The sequence below is a fragment of the Peromyscus californicus genome, unplaced genomic scaffold (assembly GCF_007827085.1).
Source record: "Peromyscus californicus insignis strain IS unplaced genomic scaffold, ASM782708v3 Scaffold_15__1_contigs__length_86483966, whole genome shotgun sequence".
Lineage (NCBI taxonomy): Eukaryota > Metazoa > Chordata > Mammalia > Rodentia > Cricetidae > Peromyscus > Peromyscus californicus.
Window position 1 is genome coordinate 25,635,321 of NW_026294447.1, and position 27,774 is coordinate 25,663,094.

The 27,774-nt window shown below is 39.3% G+C and overlaps 1 protein-coding gene across 2 annotated transcripts; it reads right to left on the minus strand.

Annotated features, from left to right (window-relative positions):
• Positions 1 to 821: 821 nt before the first annotated feature.
• Mbip (MAP3K12 binding inhibitory protein 1) lies at positions 822 to 16,821 on the minus strand. Of its 2 annotated transcripts, none has more exons than XM_052738566.1 (9): positions 16,631 to 16,821; positions 13,073 to 13,192; positions 11,178 to 11,396; positions 10,990 to 11,086; positions 8,500 to 8,565; positions 8,117 to 8,269; positions 6,608 to 6,705; positions 2,330 to 2,368; positions 822 to 1,408 (listed from the first exon to the last, which is right to left on the minus strand). In XM_052738566.1, the coding sequence occupies exons 1-9, from the start codon at positions 16,760 to 16,762 to the stop codon at positions 1,304 to 1,306; spliced, it is 1,029 nt and encodes a 342-aa protein (XP_052594526.1). In that variant the 5' UTR covers positions 16,763 to 16,821; the 3' UTR covers positions 822 to 1,303. The 2 variants fall into 2 exon arrangements, with proteins under 2 accessions (XP_052594526.1, XP_052594525.1); XM_052738565.1 differs by having other exon boundaries at positions 822 to 1,411.
• Between the last annotated feature and the right edge of the window lie 10,953 nt (positions 16,822 to 27,774).

The window sequence follows — 27,774 nt, forward strand, 5'->3', positions numbered from 1 at the left end:
AAGCCTACTAGCTCTAGAATAGTTATTGCCAGACCTTCCTCTGGGCGAATTTCCCCACACTAGCTGACATCGGCATGGCCCTTAGCTCTGGCTTTCTCAGCAGATTTCAGACTCAGCAGTAAGCAGTGGTTCTTGGAGGCGAGGTTCTAAGAGTTGGGATGACACTGTGGACTAAAGCCAATCAAAGACGGTTAGAAGTAAAGCTGGGCTACAGAGAGGGCTCAGCCGTTAAAGGCGAGGCTCACAACCAAAATATGAATTGAGGTTATAAAGACAGAACTATTGTATCAGTTCACGTGGTCAAGCCAAAGCGTAGCGGCTTTTATAACTGTGTAAGTGATACATGCAGTAAAGAAAGGGCAGAGAGGGAGAGCAGGAAACAGAGCGAGCTGGGGACAGCACAGCCAGGCCAGTGAGCCAGACTGACGGCTGGTGATGCTTCCTCCAGTCAAGCTCCAGGTTCCCGATTCTCCTCTAACCTCTCCTCATTTACAAGTGGTCCGAGGGACAGTTCTGATTCCTGCCGCCACAATCCTCAAACAGCTACTGTGTATGACTGGACGTAACTGCAGCTGCATCTTTTACAAGCTGTTTCCAGCTGTGGAGATAAAACTTCTCTGTGATGGCTTTATTACTGTCCAAAGATGGACACACATTAAATGCTAATGTGTACTACATCACTCCTTCAGGACAGACCAGCAGGATTTTGCTCACTGTTCTTCACAGGCATCAATGAAGGAGGCTCTCCTGTCATTTCCCTTCAGAGCAGCAAATCAGGGCACAAAGAGACTAACTTGCAAAGGCCACACAGCCAGCAGTGATAAAGTTGATCAATTGTTTATTTATAGTAAGAAAGAATATGGGAAAAAAGATTATATACATGCATTTGTCAGGGTTTTTTTTTGTCAATAAATGTTTGATAATTGCCCACTATGTACAAAATACTAATATAAACTAAGAAACTGGTTATTCAATGTTACAAATATAAAGTCCTTTTAAATATCACTATCAAAATAATAATTTCAGGTAGATTACCAAAAGAAGTTATTTCAAACTAAGTTTTTCAATATCCAAAATGCCTCCTTTAAAACAGAAGGAAATAAATTCCAACAGTGCTATTTTCAGGGTTTATATCATTTCCAAACACTGGAATACTTGATTGTGTGCTGCAAGCCAGACTCATGTGAAAATAAACCTTGACTTCACAGAAAAGTTGATGTTGATAAATATGCTTCAAATAGTTAAACATATATAGGTTACACACACATGCATCTTAAAGGAAAGCACTGTGACGAGGCGGTTCTCACGGAAGGTGGTGAGTTGCCATGGATTCTGCTTCTCTTGATTTTCTGAGCAGGGATCGTTTGAGGGCACTAATTTTCTCATCCAGTTCAGCCAGGGAATAGTTCTGCTGGAAATAAGATGAACACAGATTGCTGAATAAGACTGAAGTTCCTTACTGCAGATAAAGTGCTAAGCGAACCTAACCACACAGCAGCACAGCAGTGGATGGTCGTTTAAGACTGAGAAGCTGTGGGTGGTGAGTGTGCCAGAATTTAAAGGCATACACTAACAAGGCTTCTAGTTCTCTGGGCTGTAACCGTAAGGCTCAGTGCAGGGCATCTGCCTGGCACATGTGAGGCCCTGGATCCCATCCCAACAATGCAGAACAGATGCAGATATAAACACAGAGCCAAGCTAACCTGCTTCTCTTTCCTAATGACAAAGCTCTCATGGAGTTTTTGTGCTTTGAAAGGCTAGTAAAAGCTTTTGTAAAAACAAAACAGAAGTCCTGTGAATCCTCATAATCTATAGCAAAAACCAAACACTGAAGACTTGCTACCTCCCGGTGCTGAGGTAACAGGCCTCCACCACTACAACCTGCTACCTCCCGGTGCTGAGGTAACAGGCCTCCACCACTACAACCTGCTCTGGATGCAGGTGCTAGGGTGGGATCTCAGGTCCTCTTGAATGTGCTGTAAGTACTTTGCCCACCAAGCCATCTCTCCAGTCATAAAGTCACCCTCTTTTTTATTTAGATAATGCTAATTAGCAGTGTCCATAATAAGGAAAGGGGAGGAGACTGAAGTTATCAGGCATTTAAGTGTTTCCTAACCTAAATATTCTTCTATTAAAAATAAGGTAAAGATTTTCATATTTAGTTGGCCTGTTGGAATCATTCTATGCTCTTAAAAGTAAAACTACTTTCCTAATTCAACCTAAAGTCTGCCAAGGCATGACCTAAAGGCAGCCAGAGTGGACTATTATTAATCAGATAGAAAGCTCATCAATCTATTTTGGAAGTCCAAAGGAAGACAAAAGAACTTACCTGAGGGGGTTGGACTTTTCTTCTTTTTCCAGAGAAGTTCTAGTTTAAAAGTAACAAAATAATCAATGTTTAGAAAGTATCAGCATTACTTCTACATATATTACATATCCTTATAGTAGACTGCAATAAACGATAGCATCTGGGAGCCCCAAGTCAAACTCCAAACTTGGCAAGCACTGTCTATGAAGTTACCTCCACTCGGCTGGGTACTGTTACATTGTAGAATGTATCAGTGTAACAGCAAGCTCCTCTCTGGCAAATACCTACTTCCCATTCATTACTAGCTTCTTATGAGTTTGAGTAATTGTGGAAAAAGGTACTCTTTCTAGTTTACAGAATCTTAGTATTAACTTAATGAAACAACAAGCCCCTCACGTCCTTATTCTGTGTTCTACATAATACAGAATGCTCTGTTTAAGAAGCAGAAGCCACTGGAGCTGATGACTCAGCAGTTAAAGGCACTGGCTGCTCTTCCAGAGGTCCTTAGTTCAATTCCCAGCACCCACATGGTGGCTCACAGCCATCTACAATGGCATCTACTGATGCCCACTTCTGGAGCGCAGGCATACATGCAAATAGAGCACTCATATACATTTAAAAAAAAAAAAAAAACCCATGTTCTGCTGCCCTGTTCCCCAAGGAAGGCATTCCTTAGCCTGAGGAGTCTCAGCCGTGCAAGGAGATCATGATGCAACCCCTTGGCTGCTACAGCAAGAGTCAGTCAGGGAACCACGTGTTACGGAGCCAATCTGACAGTGGCTTTCTCCCGAAGACTCAATAAATTAAAAAAAATTAAAAATTAAAAAAGAAGAAGAAAAGCAGCAGCAGTAGCAGAAGCCACCAAATTGCAGAAAAACTTCAATGCTCTACCCAGAGGCTTTTTATCTTTTCCAGGCAGGGATTTACTGAAAGCATTTAGCAGGGAAGTGACTCGTAAAAACAGTATTTGGAAAGCTTTATACTATTTCAGCACTAGATCAACTAAGACTGAAGAGACATTGCTATATGAGTTTAGGTGTGAAGTAACATCCTGAGATGGGAACAGGATGGGAAGCAAACAATTAGGAGAGAAACACTGGATGTAGGAGAAGATCAGTTTCTGGTTAGTAAAATGATTCTGTCACTGATAGAAATGAGAAAATCTGGAGGGGTGATGCTCTTTAGGGGAATGTGAATTTGAAAGTAGAGAAAGGTATGAAGACAGAAACAGCAAATTATTTTCTGAATTTTATGACCTACACTTGAGATAGCTGAGACAACCTGTGCTGAAAAGCTGATTGAAACACAGTGAGTGAGAACTCTGCAATACTCCCAGGCATGAGGCTTACTGACTCCACAGCTGTATTGGAAAGAAGAATTAGAAATACAGATGGAGATTAGCTGGGGGGAGTTAGGCATTCAGAAAAGGAGGGTGATGGCAAGTTGGGATAAAGTGGTGCTTTGTGCAAAAACAATTTCTAGATCTTTAAAATTACATCTTTGGATAGGAGACACCCTATGGATTGGTACTAGCCATGACATATGCGGGTTAATAGCACAGAACTGGAAAGGGTTAGACATTCAGACTAACTCTGTCCTCTGCACAGATGTGGCACACAGCCACATGGAAAGAGTTTATACTGCAATCCATGATAGAGCAAGTCCTCTCTAGGAGCTACCCACCAGTCAACTCAAGGGTTATCTTCCCACTGACAGGAACTAAAGTCTGTATGCCTTACTCTCGCTAGAGTAATGGCATAATGTTGCATATTATCTCCAAGTGAACACAAAAGACTATGTGGACTATACTCCAGCTTTTCTGGTTAGGACATAAGGAAACAATGAGTCCTTATATGTCTTAAGGAGTGATTGCTTGTTGGAAATTGAATTTCTGAACTATAAAAAGATTTTAATTGAAATGTTTTTTATATAGATTCACATATAGATGAACTCAACATGGAGAAGCTTATGAAAGCCAGATCAAGATTGATTTTCATGGGTAAGGGTAGAGTACAGCATATGAAAAGGTGAACATTAACAGAAAAAAGAAAATTATATTTGATTCACAGAACAAAAGAACTACAGTTCTTTCCATTTGTTGAAAAACAAACTCCCAAGTAAACTATTACAAAAAGCAGAAAACTATGAGAAACATCAATATATGCTGCATCTTTTAATGTAAATGTTCTAAAAATCTGACCCTTCAACATGGAAATGTTTTAACACAGTAATTTAAAGTTTTTTTTTTGTTTTGTTTTGGCGTGGTTTTGGTTTTCTTAGACAGGGTTTCTCTGTGTGACAGTCCTGGTTATCCTGAAACTTTACTTTGTAGACCAGGCTGGCCTTGAACTCAGAGATCCATCTGCCTCTACCTCCCAAGTGCTGGGATTAAAGGTGTGTGCCACCACTGCTCAGTTGTAATTTAAAGTTTTTTTTTGTTGTTGTTGTTTTTGAAACAGGGTTTCTCTGTGTAGTTTTGGTCCCTGTCCTGGATCTCACTCTGTAGACCAGGCTGGCCTTTAACTCACAGAGATCAGCCTGCCTCTGCCTCTCCAGTGCTGGGATTAAAGGCATGGACCACCACCACCACTCGGCATAAATTAAAGTTTTTAAGACTGTAGCTTATTAGTGTACTTAAAAGATACGATCTTTATGAGTATTTCTAAAGACTAAATTATGGTACTTGAAAACAGTAAACACATAACATAGTTTACTAGTATATTCTTACAGTGCTTTGCTCATACTAGAGAACTTATTGCTTATGTTTCCACATGCTTCTTTTTTTTTTAACTTGCTTTTCGAGATAGGGTTTCTCTGTGTCCTGGAACTCACTCTGTAGACCAGGCTGGCCTCAAACCTAGAGGTCCTCCTGCCTCTGCCTCCTGAGTGCTGGGATTAAAGGCGTGCGCTACCACGCCAAGGTCCAAATCTGTTTCTTGCTCTCTTTTGAACCTTTCAAGGTTCACCTTGGGACACACAGAATGGATCAGACATCAAGTGCATGAGTAAAGAAATGGACAGGTCACAGCTGATGGTTTAGTTGTAAACTCTGGAAGGAAGCTAACACCGGAGGATTGGGAGTTCAAGGCCTGCCTAAGCTATGGGCTCTACAGTAAGAACCTGTCTCAAAACTCAAACACACACAGCAAAACAAGCACGAGAAAACAAAGTACCTCCTCAGAAGACAGTGGGAAGCAGAGTGCGCTCAGGGCTGTCTGAAAGAAGAGTTTCTCAATGTCCTTGAGAAAGGGGGTTAAGAATGAACCTCCAAACCTGAAGGATCTCCACGACACAGCACAACAGGATATCCAAGAGAAGCCCCAGGGAGAGCCCAGTATCGGTGGCAGAGCAAAAGCCAGAGGCCTCAAGCTGGACCAATGACTTGTGGTAATGAACACTTGGAAGTGAAGATGTAAGGACTAAAGGGTGAACTGGGTGTCTCAAGGGCCACACACAGCTCCCACGACAACGTTCTTCTCTCTTTTTTGTTTGTTTTGCTTCTTGGGTTTTTCTGTTTTTTGTTTTTAATTTGGCGTCGTTTGGGGGAGGTTGCAAGAGCAGAGGGCAGATGCGAGGGGCCGGGGAGATAAGTGGGATCAGAATGCATGATGTGAAATCCGCAAAGAAGAAAAATTTAAAAAAGGAATGACTGAATGAATATGGGAATGGAGGAATTACACAGATACAGGCAGTCTTTCAAGAAAAAAGTCCGTGTTAAGGTAAAGACAATGGGTGAGAGTGTGAGGTGCAGGTCTGTTTAAGTGTGAGAAATGTACCTATTTATGAGCTGAGTCTGAGTCTGGAGGGACGGGTCAGCGAGCAGAGAGCGAGCTCTAAAAGGAAGCGTCTGCTGCTTCACAAGGCTGCACGGGGAGTCGCAGGCTGGACCACCAGGGGCTGAGTGATTATGACTCTAAAAGGAAGCGTCTGCTGCTTCACAAGGCTGCACGGGGAGTCGCAGGCTGGACCACCAGGGGCTGAGTGATTATGACTCTAAAAGGAAGCGTCTGCTGCTTCACAAGGTTGCACGGGGAGTTGCAGGCTGGACCACCAGGGGCTGAGTGATTACGACTCGAAGATGGCTGGACAGTTTCCAGAGACGAGGCTGACAAGAGCTCCTACACTTAAAAATCCTCCGAATCGGGATGGTGAAAGCAGATAATCACCTCCACAGGCCTGAGTCCCTCTATCTCTTACTTGAGAACAGTGTTTCACACGTGGATCAATGAGTGTACTATCACATAACGAAAAACCCCAGACTAAAATAACACTTTGGTCTTAGCAGACATTAATACTTACTACAGGTTGGAAGTATTCAGGAGAGATGCCCTCCAATTCAAGGATTCTATCTTCAAGCTTTTTAATTCTCTGGTAAATGTCTCTTGGTACGGGGCCGCCTAAATTCATGCGGAGAAAATGCTAACATCTTAATAATTCTGTTTGACCATTTTTATTCTTAAAATACCATGCAAAGCGTAAGAATGAAAACCACTTAAACGTAAGAAAAAAAATAGATAAAAGCAAAATCAACTGAAACCCTTAACTCATGGTTTCAGTCTTAGTTACAGTTTCTCTTTGAATTCTGAGACAAATTACAGACTTCTGCTTTCTAAACAATGCTTATGCTTCCCACATTGCTACAAGATTTCTACAAACTTCATCTTAGGGGACACTGAACCGTTTCTGTGTAGAAAGCAGTGTTCTAACAGGGTGGCAGTTACTTTAGGATGATTGTCCCACTTGATGGCTGCGCTTCCCCACACTTTCTTCACCTTCTCCTAGCGTGGGTGTCTCTCCTCTGACCTAGAAAACCGTTTCAACGGGCTTTCCCACAATCCTCAACTGAAGTTCTGTGGGAGGAGGGCACGGTGTATTGAAGACCCTTGGACATCCCGTTCGTGATTAGATTCAGACCCTCTCTACTCCTTCAGACATCACCACTGCGACCTGCCTGGTCTAGACCACAGTCTCCCTGCTAAGTACTGAGGTTGCTATGTGTTGGAGAGCTACAGAGAACTAGTAAAGAAGTTTTAGCTGGGTAGAAACAAGATCAGATATGAGCTTGAAAATCTACAACTTGGCCACAGGGTGAGAAATGACCTAGAGGAGGAGGTTTAGTGACAAACAGATCTGTCCCTCCAAGGCAGAGATGACAGCAGCTTCCTCGACAGCAGCAGTTGTGAGAGGGAGCAGAAAGGGGCGTTCAGAAGGAGAGTCAAGAACACGGTGACTAAACCAGTGAGACTGTGTGTGCGTTCCAGTTGTCACTACTCTAACATCCTGGGCAAGCTGCTTGAGCGCTTTGGACCTCGGTCTTACTCCCTTCCCAACAGTAACAGCACCTACCTCCGCAGAGTAATGTGAAGTACTATACACTGTTCTGTCTGTTCAATAAATATGGGCTCATTTCCCCATGGGACTTATTCATTTCTATGTTAATCGTCAGGAGTGCACTGAGGACCAGGACCACATTTATCTACATTCTGTAGCTGGCAGAGGGGCTAATAACAATTAGAGGTAGTCATACAAGTTCTGAAATTAGCCACAGCAACACCTTACATTGATTTTCTGTTGTAACTTCAATAAACCGAGGCTAACAGAATCTATTTAGAATTTGTTTCCCAATTAGAAAGTGGCAAGAGTATAAGGAGAAGAAGCTAACCATGGAGAACTTTAGCAACTGTTTCCTGCTCCTAGAATGAGGGCTGTACAATGGATGTTCAAGGAGGATCCGGAAGCCACAGGAATCTAACTTCCTTAAGACTTGCAAAGGCACACACAGAACAGCCCTAACTCCCGCCGCCTTACCCGTCTGCAACCGCAGGTGAGCCTCGATGTTCTGGAGTCGTTCTTCCACGGCCTGATTTCCACAGTCTCGAAGCATGCCGGTAGGTTTGTGACCTGACCCTGGAATTCCTTCGGGTCTAGTCTGTGGTCCATATGTATTCACAACTCTAGAAACTAAGTTAAGAAACTTTAAGCCTATGTGAATTTATGTTTCAAAACAGAAATTCCCTCTCCCTAACAGTATATTTTTTTCCATAATGATCACCTAACCAAAAGCTCAAAAAGGAAGAAAGGCAGTGTTGTGTTTCAGAATAAAGTTTAGATGAGAAGCATTTCTATTCCCTACTGTTATGAGGCTACAACAGACTTCTGCCAGGGACAGACATCGTACGGTGGTTACTTACCCTTCACATGACTTTTAAATCCAGGGTAGGGAGTGAAGATGGCATCAGTTCTGGCACAGCTATTTTCTAGGGAGAATTTAGATAACTTTAGTTCAAATACAGTCTTAATGACAAATGTATGAGATTAGGATAAACTTCTACTAATTCATATTTTACTCATAGGCGAATTAAAAATAAAAGTAATAATTACATTACTATCAAATACAGAATAATTTGGGTGGTCTTTACTCTCTGAATCGAATCACATGTAATATTTTTTATCTAATGTTCAGATTTACATATAGAAAAACTTTTAACATTAAGTGACATAATTTCTGATAATTTTTTTAAAAATTAGTTATTACTAAGAACCACTGACCTTTGGAGAAAATAATTCATATACTCTAGAGCACCATATTTTAATTCTATTATATAAACAGAAGCCAATTTACCAAATTATCTTTCAAAACTAAAAGCATTTTTGTTATTACCAAATTAGTGAACATCTAACAGATGGACCAATTGTCTATTTCATACATTTTTTTTAAATATCAGAACTTCAGATAAAAAAAGACCCTGAAGCCTCAAGTGCAACGCACATTGAAACCTCCAGTACAGCATACACTTTCCCTCTGTTCCTAGATTTCCAATGTTTATTGAAAAAGTCCAGATCAAAAAGGCATCACTCTTCTCAATCCTACTTTTTAAAAACTATAATTTTAAAAAACATAGGTTGTGAAAATTTTCCCAATATTTTTATCAAGGTGAAAACTATAATTTCTTTCAAATTATATATCAACAAATAAGTTATAAGGAAAGAAATTAGAAATATGTTAACAATATAGACTAGTAAATATTAGCCTAATTGTAGTATATGAACACATAGTATATAATAACATATAAAAATATGCTAATACTTGAAGTAACAGTAAAGCTATACATTGGCAGTAAATTTTCTGATAAAGTCCCATAATTATTTTGTAAAAAATGGGTGTAAAATGAGTTAAAGTCTTTTGTTATTCCATGAAATCTGATTTTTAAAAATAATTTTTTTTCTTAGACCAACTGAAAGGTCTTTAAAAAATATACTAACACATTAAAACGTATTTTTTAAGCTTAAGTTTAACATATCTGTGGTAAGTCAAACTGTAAATAAAATTGGAAACCCACTTAATCTTTCACATTTAAAGACTAAACAGACTCATTTTCTTTACCTTGGAAACACCTCAAAATATATAAGGGGCCTACACTTCTCTATTCTTTTTATCCTTTCACTGGTCTAAGGGTATTTAAAAAAAAAAAAAAAAGCTATGATCCATTCCAGGGCTCTATTCCAAATGCACAGACCATCAGAGAAATGCAGCGTGGTGTGGGGACAGTGAATGCCTGAGAGCTAGTCACTCTCCACAGCAATTCTTGCTAGCACTGTTTTGAGCCAGCAAGGGACTGAATGGGCCAAGGAATCCTGCTGAGCATTTCACTTCTTGTCAATTTCTATCCCCTGATGGTTTATAATAATAGAGTTAGCAGGAAGAACAGAGGAGTAACATTAGTAACACAGGCACTCAGCCCTCAACAAACCTTTCTCTTGAGGTGCATGCAACTGGACTGTCACACCTGAGATCTGCCACCCTCACACCTGTCCTAAAAGCTAAATCTAGAGAGCCACAAAAGTTAGCAGTAGAAAAAGGGAAATTTAGAACCCAAAGTGAGCTTACATTACTATGTTAAGAGTATCCTGTATCAATGTGATTATGAGTCACTTAAGGTTCAACTGACAATTCCATGCTTATAATCATCAGCCAAGAGATATGAAAGGCAATAAGAAAAACGTTGAGTCCAGTTATGAACCTTTCTCCACATTGTTTTCTAAGAACTATTTGCACTGGTTCTTATAAGGATAACTGAATATGATCTACGGCGGTGCTCCACAGTCTAAGGAGTTCTGCAGGCACATTGCAAGACCTGAAACTCACTGTAGCATCAAATGAAGAGGGAAAGGAGACTGATGAAATACAGCAAATGCAAGCACAATAAAAAAAGGGAAAAAGCCTAAACTCCACAGTCTTCATGGCAAGCAGGATATCTCCATGAGGAAACTCAGGAGTAAAGAGAAAACTGCTCCCTCTTGAAGAATGCTGTCGGCTTTACTAAGGTCACTGGTACATTTACAGACCTGAAAGTCATACTGCTTTGTTCTTTCCTAACAGTGAGTCTGCACAACCCTGCCATCCAGCATCCACCTTCACTTCCTAAACACACTTACACCTTCTCGTTCCTATGGGAAACATTTGTCTCTAGTTTACCTTCACTTGATTCTTGTTTAACCAAAATGAAAATCAGCTTGACAACAAAGCCCATTGCTAAATAGAGGAAAATTCATATTGCCTTAATTACCAATTAAAAACTTGTAAAACTGAATTTTGTTCTTAATGTTATTCATTTTTAAAACAAAATATTACAGCAGTTGTCAAAATATTTAAAGTCCTATAAAAATAAACTTCTAGTTACCTTGATTACAATCAATAACATTGCAAAATTCCCTGACGTTGTTCTCATTGATTTCAGCTTGTTTTCTTTCAATAAATGCAGATATTCGTCTGTCAATCTACAAACAACCAATATTTTAACAATCAAACACAACAGAACTTTTCAAAGTAATGTCCCCTGCCCCTAAGCCTGTACCACCCCAAACTTACTTCTGCTTTGCCAGCCTTTATTTGAACTACTTCTGGATCAAAATGGATTTGTGTCTTTTTCACATCTACATCACAGTCTTTGAGCTTTCCTTCATCTTGTAGGTCCCCAGTGGGATGCTTAGCATTTACTTCCTTCTTGGTCTCCGTTTCTGTCTGTCTTATCTCTTCAACTGCAGTTGAATTCTCTTTAATTACAGACTGAAGTTTTGCTAAAAAAGGCTGAAAAGAACACAGTGACATCTGCTCAGGTTCAAATTAATCTCAATTAGTGATGTATTTATATAAACTGATGCTGAGTAAGTGAGTATTATCAGTTATTAAATACAAAAAGCTGGCACACGAGGAAACGCAGGTCTGACCACACACGTGTTTTCTGTTTTCTACTACTGTTGCCCTATCGTTTGCTGTAAAAATTATTTGAAAAAAAGAAAAAGAAAACCTGAGGATATTTAAATTGTTCTTTGAGGAAATCACCCTGTCACTCATCTTTTATTCTGTGCCAAATCAAAGCCTTTAGTCTCTGGCCTGGACGCCTCTTAATTAACACGTCACTCAGAGCCCCAGGCTTCGTGTTCCCCTCCTTAGCAGGAGAGCAGCGCTCTCGCTCAGCAACGCCCTGCATTATCACAGGATCGGGAGACTCTCCACTTCAAAGTGCAGTTGGCCAAAATGAATGGGAGAGCATGGACATGAAGCATATAGGTGTTACACTAAGTGAACATTCAGCCCTTTTCTGACATAGCAAGGTATCTTATTAGGTCAGGAAATGGAAATTTTATAAAGAAAATGAACAATGGGAGAAGAAAGAAAAAAAAGGGAACAAAACAAAACATGCTACAAAGACCCCCAGACGGAGACAGATCATTCTAACTACAGTAAATTTTAAAAAATGGTTCTTCATAGTGGAAACTCACCTACTTCTGGTCTTCCTAGCCATCCCCACCCCAATATGGCCCACAATTGAGTTCTATAGCTCATCATCTGCCCTTTAAACAAACTGTTAACTTAGTTAATGAATGCAGGGCTGAAAATTAACACATTATTCCTAAACAATATCCTGAGCATCTTTTCATACAATTTTGTTTGTTCCATTGTTTGCTATGCCGAGTACTCTTCTGAAACCTTATGACATCTTCCACACAGGACAGTGACCGGGAGGAGAAGCAGCTCTGCTCATCCCTGAGGCTTCACATTTCACTTGGATTAGAGAAAACCTGCAACTCACGTCAATTACACTTGCAGAGATGTTCAACAACAACCAGCAAGGTCATAACACTGTTCATTTCTTAGACTGAAATATTAAAAAATGTAACAATACTATTATAAATAATTCAATATTGACTTCCAATATCAAGGATAAATTATTTCAAATTATTAAAGGAAACAGTGACTGGCTACTCACTAAGATGAAACATTAATGTCACAGAAATGACTTTCTTTTTAAAAACTATGCTGAAACTGTTTAATTGCAACAGACACTCCAGGATGTGTCATGCTGGGATAATGCCACTTCTTGAACCACTGAAAGCACTCCATGAGCCTCCAAACTCACCCAAGGCATGGAATCATTATCATAGCATGACTCACACCTGCCGTGTCTTATTGCTTAATTATAACCCACCAGAGATGAACTGTATTGAATTTTCAGCAAAGCCTAGAATTGAATAGAATTGCATTTATTCAATTTCATACCCACATCGGCCTATTGGGCTATATTCTCATAACTATCTGGAGTGAAATGAACAGACTTAGACTCAGTATAGATTTAAGTAACCTTTTATTACTAAACACTATTAGCAGAGTGCTGAGGTAGAACTGACAAATACTGCAGCTTATTTAACTGTAATTAATTTCTATTTCACTATTCCAGTAAATATTTCTAATATGAAATTTACCTGTAAATACAAAACGTGCTGTTCAAGTGCAGTGAGAAGCAATGCAGGCTGGGATGCTGAGAGGCTCTGGAGCCTGTTCCAATCGATTGTAATTTTCACCACATCATCTCTGAGGTTAAGCTTCAAAGGAGCAAACCAGCAACATCACAAAAATTACACGATTAAGCTGTATATCTGGGATTATCACAAAAATAAGATTTCTAGGGAGTAATACATGCCTATTTTGCTCAAAGTTACTAAGTTTCAATGACATAATAAAATGCTTTACCTAGTTGCCATTTTAAAAATCAAAGGGCACAGCTTTGAAAAAAATGAGTAAAAATATCTTATTATTCTAATTCTGTTCCTATGTTTGTATAATGGGGCTATCTTTGAGGAGAAGCCACCCATGGAAGATAAAAAGACAGACCTCTTTTGATACTTCGGTATCTAAAATACCTTTGGAAGGTGTCCCAAAATAGGTCTGCCCTAGTCGGAATCCTACTAATTCCAACTAAGCATTCCACAGAGGAAGCACAGTTGCTTTCCAGAAGTTCCAGAAAGTGCACTCTCTTTGTTACACATCACACAAACACATGCCTAAAATAGACATTATCTCGAAGGCTTCTCACTTTTATTGCTTTCAAATTTAACCAATTTAAAAAAATAGTCAAGATTATTCACACATAGGGATAGATGGCAGTAACTACTTCAAATAAAAAACAAAATATCAGTTATGAAATTGTTGAACTGAAAAAACAAGTACTTTTCCACAGCAGCATAACAAATTGCCAGAACTGGATGTCCAGTGTTTCCTAAGGATTTTCTAAAGTCTCATTACATGAAAATTTCTCATCAGCTAGTGATTCATTAGAACAAAATCATATCCAGAAAACTACTAAGAACCTGGATATAAAATTAATATCAAAATCAGTCTAAACTTTAGAGGGAGAAGCCTCCATCTGTAATCACTTGACTCAGTATGAGGGAATCCCTATAAACTTTTCTAAGGACAGGTATCATAGCATTGTATAAGGACATACTTCATAGTGGAAGAAGTTAATTATATCTTAATTTGCAAGAATAACTTATTGAAGTCATATTTTTCACAAAGTAAAGATACAAGTTTCATGAGTTCAAATATAAATCTAATAAGTTGTAAGAATAAAAAACCAAAACATGAATCACTGCCTATAGAACCAAAGAAATCTCAGGTTCCCAAAATAAGCACTCTACTTTACAATGGATATAGACACTTACTGCTGAGACAGAAGCATCTGAAGTCCATATTTGGCAGACATAAAGAAATATGAAATTATACACAGGCTATACTGGCAAAGATAAGCTTATAACTAAGTTAAGATTTGACATTAATTAGTAAGATTACTGCATTCAATAATGTGTATGAAAGTAATCCATCAGCATGTGTTTATAGTCCTCCAAGAGATCTACAGTTGATTATGACAAATTTTAGATGGTGTGGGGGAAAAAGCAGGCAAACCTTAAGCCAGAGCAAAGTATCACATTCTCTAGAGAAAACTGTAGAAAAGAAATCTTAATGGTTGGGTCATAGTCTCATGCCAATTCATCAGAATTATGTAAGTCTTCAAAGGAACTCAAGATACTTGGTCTCTTATGGAAACCAAACCATAATGTCATAAATTAATTTAAAAATGACCCCCAAATACATCCAATTATTCATTCAGCAAATTCCTCATTAACAATATGAATTCTATGCATTTTAACCCATAACTCTTGGAAGAGTAACCAGGCATTCAAAATTTTCTATTAATATGCTGTTAACATAGATTATTCAATTATGTATGTTCAGTAGAAACATTACTATTTTAAAAAACCTAAGCTAACAAATCTTTAGCTTGATAACACGGGCCAAAGAGAGGAAAGAAAAAGGTTAATATTAGTACATTTTGCATTTGGAGGAAAAATACTTTTTAACAATTCAGTTTTATACTTTCTATTTAAAAGCACTAATAATTCAATGATACTTAGGATGAACTTAGGCATATTGCAATTTACATTTTAAAAATCCTTTTAATTTGTTGCAAAAGGACACACTCCCCAGGGGCAACTTTGTAAGTGTGTATGGCTTAAATCATACATCTCAAAATACTTGATATTAATAATTTAGCATTTAATTGATTTTTTAAATCTTATATTTGACATTTGTATAGAGGTCCCTTTACTATGTTATGAAAACTTCATTTTCTCTAAATATTTTTTGGCAGATGCCATAAATTAAGATTTAATCATTTTTCCATTTGAACCTTTGGAATAAATTTATGTAATTTTGAAAAATTCAATAAGCAAAATACTTTAGATGTTCAAATCATTTATCAATGTAAATTATTTTTGCAACTTCTAAACATAGTAGACAAGAATATTTTTTCTCATCTTGACATTAGAATATGAATGAGTAAGTCATTAAGTTCCAAATCAATGCCCAAAAAGTTCTCTGACTTTGAACTATTTAAAGATCTTGGATATTACCACTGAAATGTTAATAAGGAAAGTGTTTAAGACTTTGAAAAAAAATTGGTAAATTCTTATTAAGCAATTCAGTTTAAAAGTTTTGATTTTTAGAAGACCATTACTAATTGCCTCACAACACCAAACAATGTACAACTCAAAGCAGTTTGCCAGTCAAAATAAATGTACTAAGGTTTTAAATTTTTTATTAAAATAACTTTTTACAAGACTAATTCTTCATCCATCTAAGGGTTTTAAAAAGAATTCTCACAAATCAGGTAAACTCCCTATTGTCACGGGTACCACTGCTCTTGACACAACGTGTATTGTTTCCATTTCATGCACTAGACCAGACAAACTAGGAAACATGTTTGACATAAAATGACAACAAAACATACTTTTGCTCCTTATTAAAATTAGCTTCATTATGTCATGAATGACTTTATCTAGTAAAGTGAAGGAACCTACTTTTTAAAATCCAATTTCACTATGACATTTCCGCAAGAACAATTAGCTAACAGCTACTCGACAGTAGTAATCAATTTAGAATTGGCTATACATAACTCATCCAACAATTTACACTCAAATTTAGGCACATTACAAGTTTTATTTTAGAAATCCTCATACATCCCCCATGCCCCGTTTTGAAGAGTAATAGATGCAATAAATAATAAGAAGAGAAACAAAACACAGAGTAAAACACCCCCGAAAGAGTGGAGATGGCGCTAGGCAAAGTTGCAGGCCATACTAACCAATTAATTTCTGCAACAAATACACCGAAGGCAAAAGGACCGTAAGCGCCAGGAGCCTCCTTAACCCTCACCATCTCTTATGCATTGATTTTCTGCAAGCGTTCGGCGCCAGGACCCGGGTTTTCTCTAGAACCCGGTACTCACGCTTGGTCACCGAGTGTGCAGCTGGCCTCTCGCGGGCCCAGGCAGCTGGGCCCCGGGCTCCTCCCGGCCTCGGCAGCCGCGGCCTCGGCCTCCCAGCTGCATACACCACGCCAGAGGGCTCCTCGACCCCGGCCTCCGGGAGGACTAAGGGGAGAGGACCGGGATGCTCCCCAGCCCACGCCGCACCTCCACTTACCTGTCCAGTCAGGGTGTGCAGGGAACGAAAGAGTTCGCAGAGCACCTCGCGGGTGAGGAGGGGACTGGAGCTTCCCTCCAGGCTCCTCTCGCTGCTGCTTGAGGAACTATGCTCCGCAGCAGCAGCAGCCATGACACCTTCACAGCAGCTCCCAACCGCGGCCGAGAGTGCTCGCCCCCGCCCCTCCCTCGCGGATTTCGTCGCCCCGAGATGACGCAAAAACTACAGCGTCTCCTTTAGCGCTGAGGGCAGGCCCCACCCCCTCCGTGTGACAGACACGCACGACGACCAATCAAGAGCAAGATATCTGCGCTCGGAGGGAACGTGTGGTGCTGACTAGGGCGAGGCGGGCCTCTCTGGTGGTGGTCTCCGTGGGTCGCCGTGGCTTAGGAGTGTACCTTGGCTCTTAGATGCTCCCTGTGAGTGCTGGCAGAGCCTTACTGTTAAAGGTTAGAATTTGAGTCCCGCTATTAGAATTTAAAATGTTAGCATGGCGATGTGGAGTGGTCTTGGGAAAAGATTGTGGATCCGCGATGGAATGGGGCTCCTGTGTTTCCAAATACTGGAAAATTCACCCAGGATGATCGTAACCGGACAGAACATTTTCATCTCTACAAGGTTATTGGACACGAAGAATGTAAGAAAAATGAAAGGGCTACGTTATGCCTCATTTTCCTACCAGGAAAGGACATGATGACTACATCTGCAAAATAGTTTATGCCAAGTTTCTAGCACCCAACAGTTTTTCAGTCTAATAACTGGGCACTCAATCCTAAAATTGTTTTACTATAAATCCAATAGAAATATAAACCAACTAATTTCATGTAACCACACTCTTTCAAATGGATGTAGAAAACTAAGTCGACACTTGTCGGGTATTAGCTTTATTATAACCGAAAAAGTTATAATTTTATATTGTAGAGTTCTATTAAAATTTTAAAGCAAGCTCTTAAGAGATAAAGGATAAAAGAGTTAAAACTTTCTAGGCGATGGTGACCCATGCCTTTCATCCCAGCACTCTGGAGGCAGAGGCAGGCAGATCTCTGAGTTCAAGGCCAGCATGGTCTACAGAGCGAGATCCAGGACAGCCAGGGTTGTTACACAGAGAAACCCTTAAAAAAGAAAAAAAAAAAAAAAAGATCTAAGTCCTCATCCTGATAGTTCAGTGCATTTAGCATGCAGGAAAGATATGGGCTCAGTGTGTGTGTTCTATAGTTTGAGAACAGGCTGAATGAAGGAAGAAGTAAGGAACCAAGGGACACTGGGATAAGGATAGTAAAAATGAAAGAACTCCTTTGACCTGTCTGTAAGGAGCCCCTTACTCAGTTATTTCCAAAGACTTCTGTGATCATCAGATTTAACAGAATCTTGAGAAAGCTTGCCTGTTTCCTTGCTAGCAGTGAGATGTAAAGCTTGTAGCACACCTGTTTGGAGATAGAGCCTTCACAAGATTTAAACCCAAACCAAACAAACTTCTCATTCAAGTTAATAGTCCTTATAGCTAACAGAAACTCACAATTCATTGCAATGTTAGCACATTTTTGTCCGTGATTCTCTTGTTAGTGGGGGATAATTGTAATGGGAATCTGAGAGTCCTTGTTCTGTGCCAAGTAATGAACTTGAGATTTTTTTAGGCAATAAAGGACTTTTTATTACATATTTGGGAATGATGAAGATGTTGCTCATTCTTTTCTTTGTCATGACTGATTTTGAAATCCAAGCCTTTAATTTCACAATTTTTATTTTTAATTTATGTGTGTGTGTGTGTGTGTGTGTGTGTGTGTGTGTGTGTGTGTGTGTGTGCAAGTTGACCAAGGAGGCCAGAAGCATGGGATATGAACTGCTCAGCTTTGGTGCTTGGATTCAACCTCCAGCCCTCTCTACAAGAACAGTTGCATTCTCATTCTCTCTCTCTCTCTCTCTCTCTCTCTCTCTCTCTCTCTCTCTCTCTCTCTCTCTCTCTCTCTCTCTCCCTCTCTCCCTCTCTCCCTCTCTTCCTTCCCAAATTCCAAGTCTTACTTGATTTCTTTTTGTTGTTCTTCTGTTGTTTTAGTTTTTTGAGACAGAGTTTCTCTGTGTAGCCCTGGCTGTCCTGGAACTCTCGGTGTAGACCAGGCTGACCTCAGACTCAGAGATCACCTGCCTCTGCCTCCCAAGTGGTAGGTTTAAAGGTGTCACCACCACAGCCAGCTCCTTGCTTGATTTCTTGAACCCCCAACATAAGGATAACTAATGATCATTTGATTTATCTATCAATTATCTAATAATTCTGTTATTTGAAATCCAGACCTGCACTTGTGTTTTTATTATTGCTTGCTTAGATAATTCTTAGAATTCAACTCCTCCATGCATTATGTCATCTGTCTTGACATCTTGACATCTTGTATTCCTTCCCACTGCCCATTGAGCTCATTTCAGACACTTTTCTTCTTTGATAATAACAGCTTCTATTTTAAGTTGAAAGCTTTATAGGACAAAAAGATGTGGATTCCCTTGAGCTAACTGCAGAAGAAATGTATAGATAATAATGTATAGCAAATGCATAATAAATACTGAAATTTAGAAAGGGAATAATTTGCCCTTTATAGAAAACTAATTACAGTTTATGAAGTGGGCTCTGAAAAATCGGCTGCTCAGCAGAAATGCTTCAAAGTGTTGATGTTGGCATTAGCAGCAGAGTTAGAGTACTGTCCTGCAAGCTTATGCCAAGAAGCAATTGAGAGGATAGAAATTAGATGTAAAATCTAGGCTAGCTCCTTTATCAACAAAAATGCCTTTTATAGTGAGCTTTAAAGGCATGACTGACTCCATCATAATCCATTACCCAGAAAAATGCTCAAGGTATCATGTTTTTAAAAATATATGATAATACAACTTTTTTATTCTAATGCAGAAAATTAAATAAGATATCCATTGCCTCTGTCTCTACGTCACCTGCTGGTCAGGTCCAAGTTCCTTAGAAAGACATGTGTCAGGTTTCTCTCACTACTGAACTATTTCATATTGTTGTACCATTTTTGGTATAGAGTAGCTGCTCAAATACAGTCGTCCCTCCTATCTGAGGCAGGTATATTCCAAGACTTCCAGTGGATGCCTGAAACAGCGAACAGTACCAAACAAACCCTATTTATAATACATTTAATTGTTAGCATAGATCTTAGCAACCTCAGCATATATAGACTTTATTCTCCCCTTACTGAGAACTTTCATCTTTTCACTTAGAGGAAGAATGTCACAGTTTTTGTTTGGCATATCCAGATTGCTAGTGTCATTACTCTTATGCTTTGTGGTGACTGTTAAGCTGAACATAAGCACTGTGACACCATGGCAGCTCTGATAACTGAGATAGCTGAAAGTGAATAATGGACAAATAGCATATATGTCACGGATACATTGGACAAAAGGATCATTCATGCATCAGATACAGTAAATGTATAGAGGTGGGTTATATAAACTTCATGACACTGCTCAGCATTACCTGAAATTTTTAGTTGGAACATGCTTATTTCTGAAGCTAGTGTTTGTATATTCAGATCATGATTTGCCATAAGTAACTGAACCCGTGGAAAGCAAAGCCATCAACAAAGGTAGAACTACTGTACATACTCACCGAGCACAACTCATTAGCCTACAATGGACTTGTAAAATGAAGGGGAAAAAAGAAGCTAATCTCTTGAGGGAAAATTGTAACAGGTAGTGAGAATGCTACTCAACAGGTTCTTTAAAAATTCGTGTTACTGTTTATTTTCTTTGGGGACAGAAAACTCAAAGTGCTTAATTTTTCCTTAATGAATAAATGTAGGTAGCCTCTATCTCATGCTGGCTAGACTTGTGTCAACTGCACACACACTAGAGTTATCTAAAAGGAGGGAACTTTAATTCAGAAAATCCTTCCATAAGACCAGGATGTAGGCAAGCCTGTATGACATTTTCTTAATTAGTGATTGATGAGGGAGGGCCCAACCCGTTGTGGGTGGTGCCATCCTTGGGCTGGTGGCCCTGGGTTCTATAAGAAGAAAGCAGGCTGAGCAAGCCATGAGGAACAAGTCAGTGAACAGCACCCCTCCATGGCCTCTGCATCAGCTCCTGCTTCCAGGTTCCTGTCCTGTTTGAGTTCCTGTCTACTCTGATGTGGGCGAAACTTTCCCCCAACTTGCCTTTTGGTCACAGTGTTTTGTCACAGCAATAGAAACCCTAACTAAGACATTTTCATCACCATTCTTATTAAAAATATGTGTTCCCATTCCAAAAGGAAAGATTGGAGATACAGCAAGGAAAGACTGGACCAAATCAAGACTGAAACCTAGCAGGGTAGATAACAAAGCCTGTAGCTCCTGTAGCTCCATGTCCACTATCTCAGGCTCCAGTTTGAGAGGACTCAGATGACTCTGCTGCTCCAGACTTGCTGGCTGTGTTACAAACAAGGATTAATCTCAGTGTCACACTCAGGGACATAGAAACAAAACCGAAGTGGCCCAACCAAGCAATTATTTCTGTAAAAAGGGTTCCCCAAGATCCAAACTGGGCTGGCAAGAGTGCATTAGGTCAAGATGGCTTCTGTACTTTACCCGTGACTGCATCTGATCCCATTGATGAGTGCTGAACTTCACAAGCTGACACTATTGGCTAATTGGTGCAAAGGGGAAGGTTCAAGTTAAGGAAACGTGAGTCCCTGATGGGCTGGCAAACTCTGATAGAAAGAAACAAACAACAAACAAAAGCAAAACCAAAACTAACTTCCAAAGAAAAAAACCAAACAAACATCTGCAACATGCGTGTCTCTTTTGGACTAGCTGCATCCCTGCATGCATCTCTTCTTGGCAGATAATTCACAGTTCTGGTATTTCCAGCATCTGGGGGTCTCCACTGCAACCCCGGCTTCCCCTTCCCAGTCTCACACAGTGGGCTCTCAATGCCTCCTTGTGGGAACGTTCCCTGGCTTCAGGGGCTCTCTGAAACCATGGAGGAACGACCCCCACACACACACTCATGCAGCTTCCATGCTTCCCAAACCAGTATCATATGGACGGCACAGCAGGGTTTGATTGCCAACTTGGGGTGGAGCCTTACCCCATTGGGTCATGTCTGTAGCAAATTATATATGTTGCTTAGGAGCAGAAAACCTCTTAGACTCATTGCTTTCACAAACTGGAATTTTTGACTTGGTGGGGTCTTGCCCTGACGGCATGTTTTTTTCCCCCCAATATACCTTTTCCTATGCTTAGTAAGTGACTTCTCTTTAATGGTGCTGCTTTAGAAAAGCATACTAGAACACATACATATACAATTCAATAAAAGTAAGCTGTGTCTGGCTGTGAACAAAAGACTCCCAGAAGGAGTCTCTGTGTCTTCAGAGACTGATGAACTGATTGGAATTTAGGTGCTGTGGAGAGTGGAATTTTGTAGGTTCAGAGACTAATTCATTTATAACTGAGCTAGTGATAGCCTTCTGGAACAGCCATTCCTTGTTCCACTCTGTATCTGAACTAACACCTTGTGACAATAAGTAAAAACAACCTCGTAGAAACTATTAACTTAGCAGAGCACTAGCTTCTGCCAATCCAAGAGCTAAGAATGTCATTGGTAGCATCTTGGGCCTATAGGAAAGCTCCCCCATCTAGTTATACCTTCCTCTCTGGTATACCAACCAATGTATTTTAAAGTTGCCTTGATTTATGACTTTTTTCTCTCCCTAAAACTATAAAATCGCTGTGAAACTACTTTCACATTAGAACATGGAATTTGGGGTAACCTGAATCAGTGTCCATGAGCCATGGCCACTCAAAATGCTAAGAATAAACTCTTATTCCTTGTAAGATGAGAACTGTGGTCTTTTTTTTTTTTTTTACCTTGACAGTATAATACACCACATTAGCAGAATAAAAGACAAAAATCATATGAACATTTCAATAGATACAGAAAAAAATAAAATTCAGTGTTCTTTTATGATTAAAGAAACTGAACAAATTAGCTATGAAAGGGAACTGATAAAGTAATTAAAGGAAGGTGCAGAATACTAAAGGCAGCTTTTAAAAGTCAGCAGGATTTTTATACACCTATAATGAATATGTTGAGAAAAAATAAAAAAAATCTGATTCACAATAGTCACAGACAACAATTAAAAAGAAATAAATTTACCAAGGATATGAGAGACATCTGCAAAACAAGAAGAAAATCACTAATCATCTAAGAAATTGAAGAAGACACCCACTAAAATAGAAAGGCCTTCTTGGGTGAAAATACTAACAGCTACTAAAACTGCCATATTAATGCCACTATTGGGGTCCCTTCATGGCTACTAGATGATAAAAAAAATCAGGGTTCCCTGCTTTGGGTTCTTAGTTTCATTAACAAAAGAATTTGAGAACGGAATCAAACAGAAGATAAACAATAATGCCATTAGAGTTTAAAAGAAAACCTCCCAGGGCTGGCAAGTTCTAAAGCTCAGAAGCTGCCTGGAGGAGGAGAATGGAGGTGAGAAAGAGAAAGGTCATGCTGTTTAAGCGGGCATGGAGGAGAGACACAGTAGACGAGCAGCCACATGGCAGGGATGGAGGCTTGGGAGGAAAGAAGGCCCGGATGTCGGGGGAAGCCCACGGCGGCGTTAAAGAAAGCATGCTCGTAAAAGAGAGAGAAGAAAAGAAGTTCCGCTTACCTGAATAATTCAGAAGAGCAGCAGGCTTAGGAATGCATGGCTGTGGCCCCCTGAGCGACTACACTGGATGTGCAAATTCTGCGAAGGAAAAGTACAGTGTCTCGTGAATGGACCAGTCACCCTATTTCTTCAGCATGACTTAAGGGCAACTCATCTTCCTAGGTGCAGTGGCCCCTTGCCAAACTGATTGAGCTGGCCCGACTGTTGTGCTAGGTCTTCATTCAGGCCAGAGATCCTCTTCTCCTGATCAGTTTTTCTTAATGGATTTTTATTGTCACTGTAACACTGTTCAACACTGTCTTTACATTCAATACAAACCCTATGAAAAATACCAGAACTAGAAGAAAACAATCTTAAAGTTTATATGGGCATATAAGGACCCCAAAGAAACAAAGCAAGAGTGAATAACAAGAACAAAACTGGAGACATCAAAATAATTGATTTCAAGACAGACCACAGATCCATAACAGACAGAACAATCTGGCGCTAACGTAAAATCAGACATCAATAACAATGGAACAGCAGAGAGAGCCCAGAGTCAACCTGACACGTCCATAGCCAACTAATTCTTGACAAAGGTACCCAAAACATACAGCAGAGAAAGGACAGCCTAGTCAACAAATGGTGCTGGGACGTGTATCCACACGCAGAGGACTGAAATTTGATCTGTATCTTCGTTCTACACAAAAGTCAACTCAAAATAGATCAAAGACCTAAATGTAAGGCCTTACCTGTAAATCTATTCAAAGAAAACATCAGGGAAACACTTCAAAACACTGATATAGGCAATAATTTTTTACATGTGCCGAAAGCACGAACAAAAAATAGACAAAGGGTATCCAAAGCTAAAGGTTCTGTCGGATAGAGGAAATTACAACAACAGCGTGAAGAGAAAGGAGAAAACATTTGCCACCCAGTCATCTGAAAATGATGAATATCCAAAGTAAAAAAAGGAATGGAAAACACTTAAGAAAAAAAAATCAAAGAAACCAATTAAAACATGGCCAAATTTCAGGAGGCAGAGGCAGGAGGATCTCTGAGTTCGAGGCCAACCAGGTCTACAGAGTGAGTTCCAGGACAGCCAAGGCTACACAGAGAAAGCCTGTCTCAAAACAAACAAACAACAACAAAAAAATAAAAACAAAAATAAAAATTAAACATGGCCACATAAAACATGGCCAAAGATTTGAGTAGATACTCCTGTAAAGAGTAAATGAAAATGGCCAATGAGTTTATGAAAAGTTCTCAGTATCGTTAGTCATGGGGGAACAAACATCAAGTCTCCAGTGATGCTGACGGCGCATGCCTGAAGTCCCCACCTTGGCTGAGGTGGAAAGATCATTTGTGCTCTGAGTTTGAGGCCAGTTGACGTAATGAAATCTTCTACGTAATGAAATCTTCTCTCATAAAACAAAACAAACAAAGGCTCCATTGCCGTATCATTTTACCCCAGTTAGAATAGCTGTTACCAAAAATTTTAAACTGATAAATGCTGAAAAGATGTGAATAAAAAGGAGCTGTTATACACTGAAGATGATAATGTAATTTAGTACAAGTTGTTATGGAGAACATCGTGGAGGTTACTTAAAAAAAAAACCCTAAAAATAGATCTAATATATATATATATATATATATATATATATATATATATATATATATATAATCCAGCTATCGCACTTAGGGCATAGATTCAAAGGAAATGAAATCAACATAACAAAGAGATACCTGTGAACCCATGTTGATTGTGGTACTCATCAATGGATATGTGAACAATGAAGCTTGACATATTTATTATATATATGTATACGTGTGTATATATATACATGCAATGGAATATTATTTATCATTCAGAAATATATGGAAATGAAGGACATTGTGTTAAATAAGCTAAACACTGAAAGTATGTACTGCATGTTCTCTTATGTTGAAGTTTACAAAGTCAGACTATATGGAATAGTGACTGCTAATGGCTGGGAAGGATGGGGAGAGATAGTAAAGGGGACTTGAAGTTGTCTTGATATATGCATGTATTGAAATATTACACTGAACTTCACTAATATGTACATGTTAATTAACTAATGTTAATGCATGTTAATAAAAATACAATATTTTAAAATTAAATTTTAACTATATACAACTAAATGAAGGTCACTTTATACGTGGGGGGGTATAGCTCAGTGGAGGAGCCTGTGCTCAGTTTGTGTGAGACCTGGAGGTTCAATTCCTGAATCCTTTCTCTCATACACTAGCTGTCTATCTAGAGAGATAGAAAATGTTAATAGAAGGATGGTAAAGACATACTGTGCAAACACCAAGAAAACTAAAAATAGAATAGTTCTTTTAACATCAGATAGTGTAGGGGTAAGAAGAATATTGTGTGAAGTTAAAGAGACAATTAATTCACCAAGGAGAGTAAACAATATTAAATATTTGTACATTAACATCCTAGCTTCAAAATACTTGAAGCAAGACCCAAAAGAAGTGAAGGGAGAACTATACAGTTGTATAATTATATTTACTGTTCATTTATGCATTTATTTATTTATTTTGTATACAGTGTTCTGCCTGCAGCTGTCCCTGCAGGCCAGAAGATGGCGCCAGATTTCATTACAGGTGGTTGTGAGCCACCATGTGGTTGCTGGGAACTGAACTCAGGACCTCTGGAAGAGCAGTGCTCTTAACCACTGAGCAATCTCTCCAATCCCTATTTACTATGTTTAGTACCCCTTTCCTTAATAATTGGTTAAAAAACAGTATTTAAATTGCCAATTATAGGAGAAGATAAACCAACTAAAGTTCCTCAAATTCTAAGAAAGACTTATTCTTTCATTTAATTATTGCTTTTGTTTGCCTCATTTACTTCAATGAACGCTTACTTTATATATAAATGTTTTTCCTTGAAAAATCACGTGAATCAAGTTTTACTAATCCAACATCACTTTTCTCATTTTTCCATTTTTTTTCTTTTTTTGGTTTTTTCAAGACAGGGTTTCTCTATGTAGCTTTGCACCTTTCCTGGAACTCATTCTGTAGCCCAGTCAGGCCTCAAACTCCCAGAGATCCTCCTGCCTCTGCCACTCTAGTGTTGGGATTAAAGGCGTGCACCACCACCTCCCGGCATCCATTTTTAATTTCAGAGGTCATGGGGTCTTCATTTCTAATTCATCTTCAGAATCTATATTTAAAAAACCACAAAACTATTCTGAGAAAGATAAAGTTGAATTATCGATGATCACATTCTTAGCTATGATCCAAATATAAGCATGACATTTCCCCCACATTGATACGTAAATTTAATGTAATTCAAATAAAACTATCAACAGTTTTTTTTTTGGAATTTTACAGTCATTTTTAAATATGGATACAATACAGAGAATAAGAAAATCTATGACAACTAATTATTACTTCAGTTTTAGTCTTATATCATAAAACTATCTGTTTAAAAAAAGTGAAATATAAAATCATTTTTGTCTGTTTGAGGGACTGGCTCTCAGGCCATTCAGGCTGACTTCAAACTTGTTTTGTAGACAGAGATGTTCTTGAACTCCTGATCCTCCTGCCTCTGCTTCCCAAGTGCTGGGATTGAACATATGCACCACTGTGTCAGGCAAGAAGTGTATTCCTGTGAGCCATGTGTCCATCTTTCCTGCTGCTCCTTGTTTATTGTGTAGATCCCTGTTTCCATCTGACATCCCTGCTTTACTCAGAGTATATCTACTGCTGCTGAACTAGCTACCACTTTCTTAGTCGTTGCCTTGCTGTAAGGTTATCATGCTTTTAATTTGTGTGTGTGTGTGTGTGTGTGTGTGTGTGTGTGTGTAGTTGCTGGACAAAGAAACTCTTGCTGTACTCTTATATTTCATGCTTCAGTGACTTGCCTCCACTGTCTTTGAGCTACGCCATGGCACGTGCTATGGTTTGAATCTCTCCTAAAGTTCACTTGTTAGAACATAGTTCCCAAGATAACATTGTTAAGAGGTGGGATTTTAAAGAGATGAGCTTGATTTGGGCCCTAATGGACGAATTCGTGCTCTTTGTTACAGGTGGTGGCAATGCACGCCTTTAATCCCAACACTGGGGAGGGAGAGGCAGGAAGATCTCTGAGTTCGAGGCCAGCCTGGTCTAAAGAACCAGTTCCTGGACAGCCAGGGCTGTTCCACAGAAAAACCCTCTCGTAAAACCAAAAGCCAACCAAACCAAAACAAAAAACCCCTAATGCCATTGTTACAGAAGTAAGTTAATCGTTGACAGGGGACTTCTGACAGGGGATGTATTTAACTTCCTCGTCCCTTTCCCTGAAGGGAGCGGGCAAAAACACCTTTGCCGTGCCATTTTGACTTCAGACTTCATTTATCTGTAGAGTGAAACAAAGTTCAGATTTCTAAGCCCTAGGGGAACTGAGAACTTTCCGATGGCTGGCCAACCTCCTCCTTAAACAATACGAATAATCTGTTATGCCCCTTAGTTCTTGAAAACATTGTGGCTGTTC

Bases quoted from the DNA above. Each gene is read 5' to 3' on its own strand.
- Mbip (XM_052738565.1), bottom strand. From the start codon at position 16,762: ATGGCTGCTGCTGCTGCGGAGCATAGTTCCTCAAGCAGCAGCGAGAGG. The intron at 11,397-13,072 runs GTAAATTTCATA...TGTTCTTTTCAG, and splicing joins AGCACGTTTTGTATTTACAG to CCTTTTTTAGCAAAACTTCA. The intron at 11,087-11,177 runs GTAAGTTTGGGG...GGTTGTTTGTAG, and splicing joins TAAAGGCTGGCAAAGCAGAA to ATTGACAGACGAATATCTGC.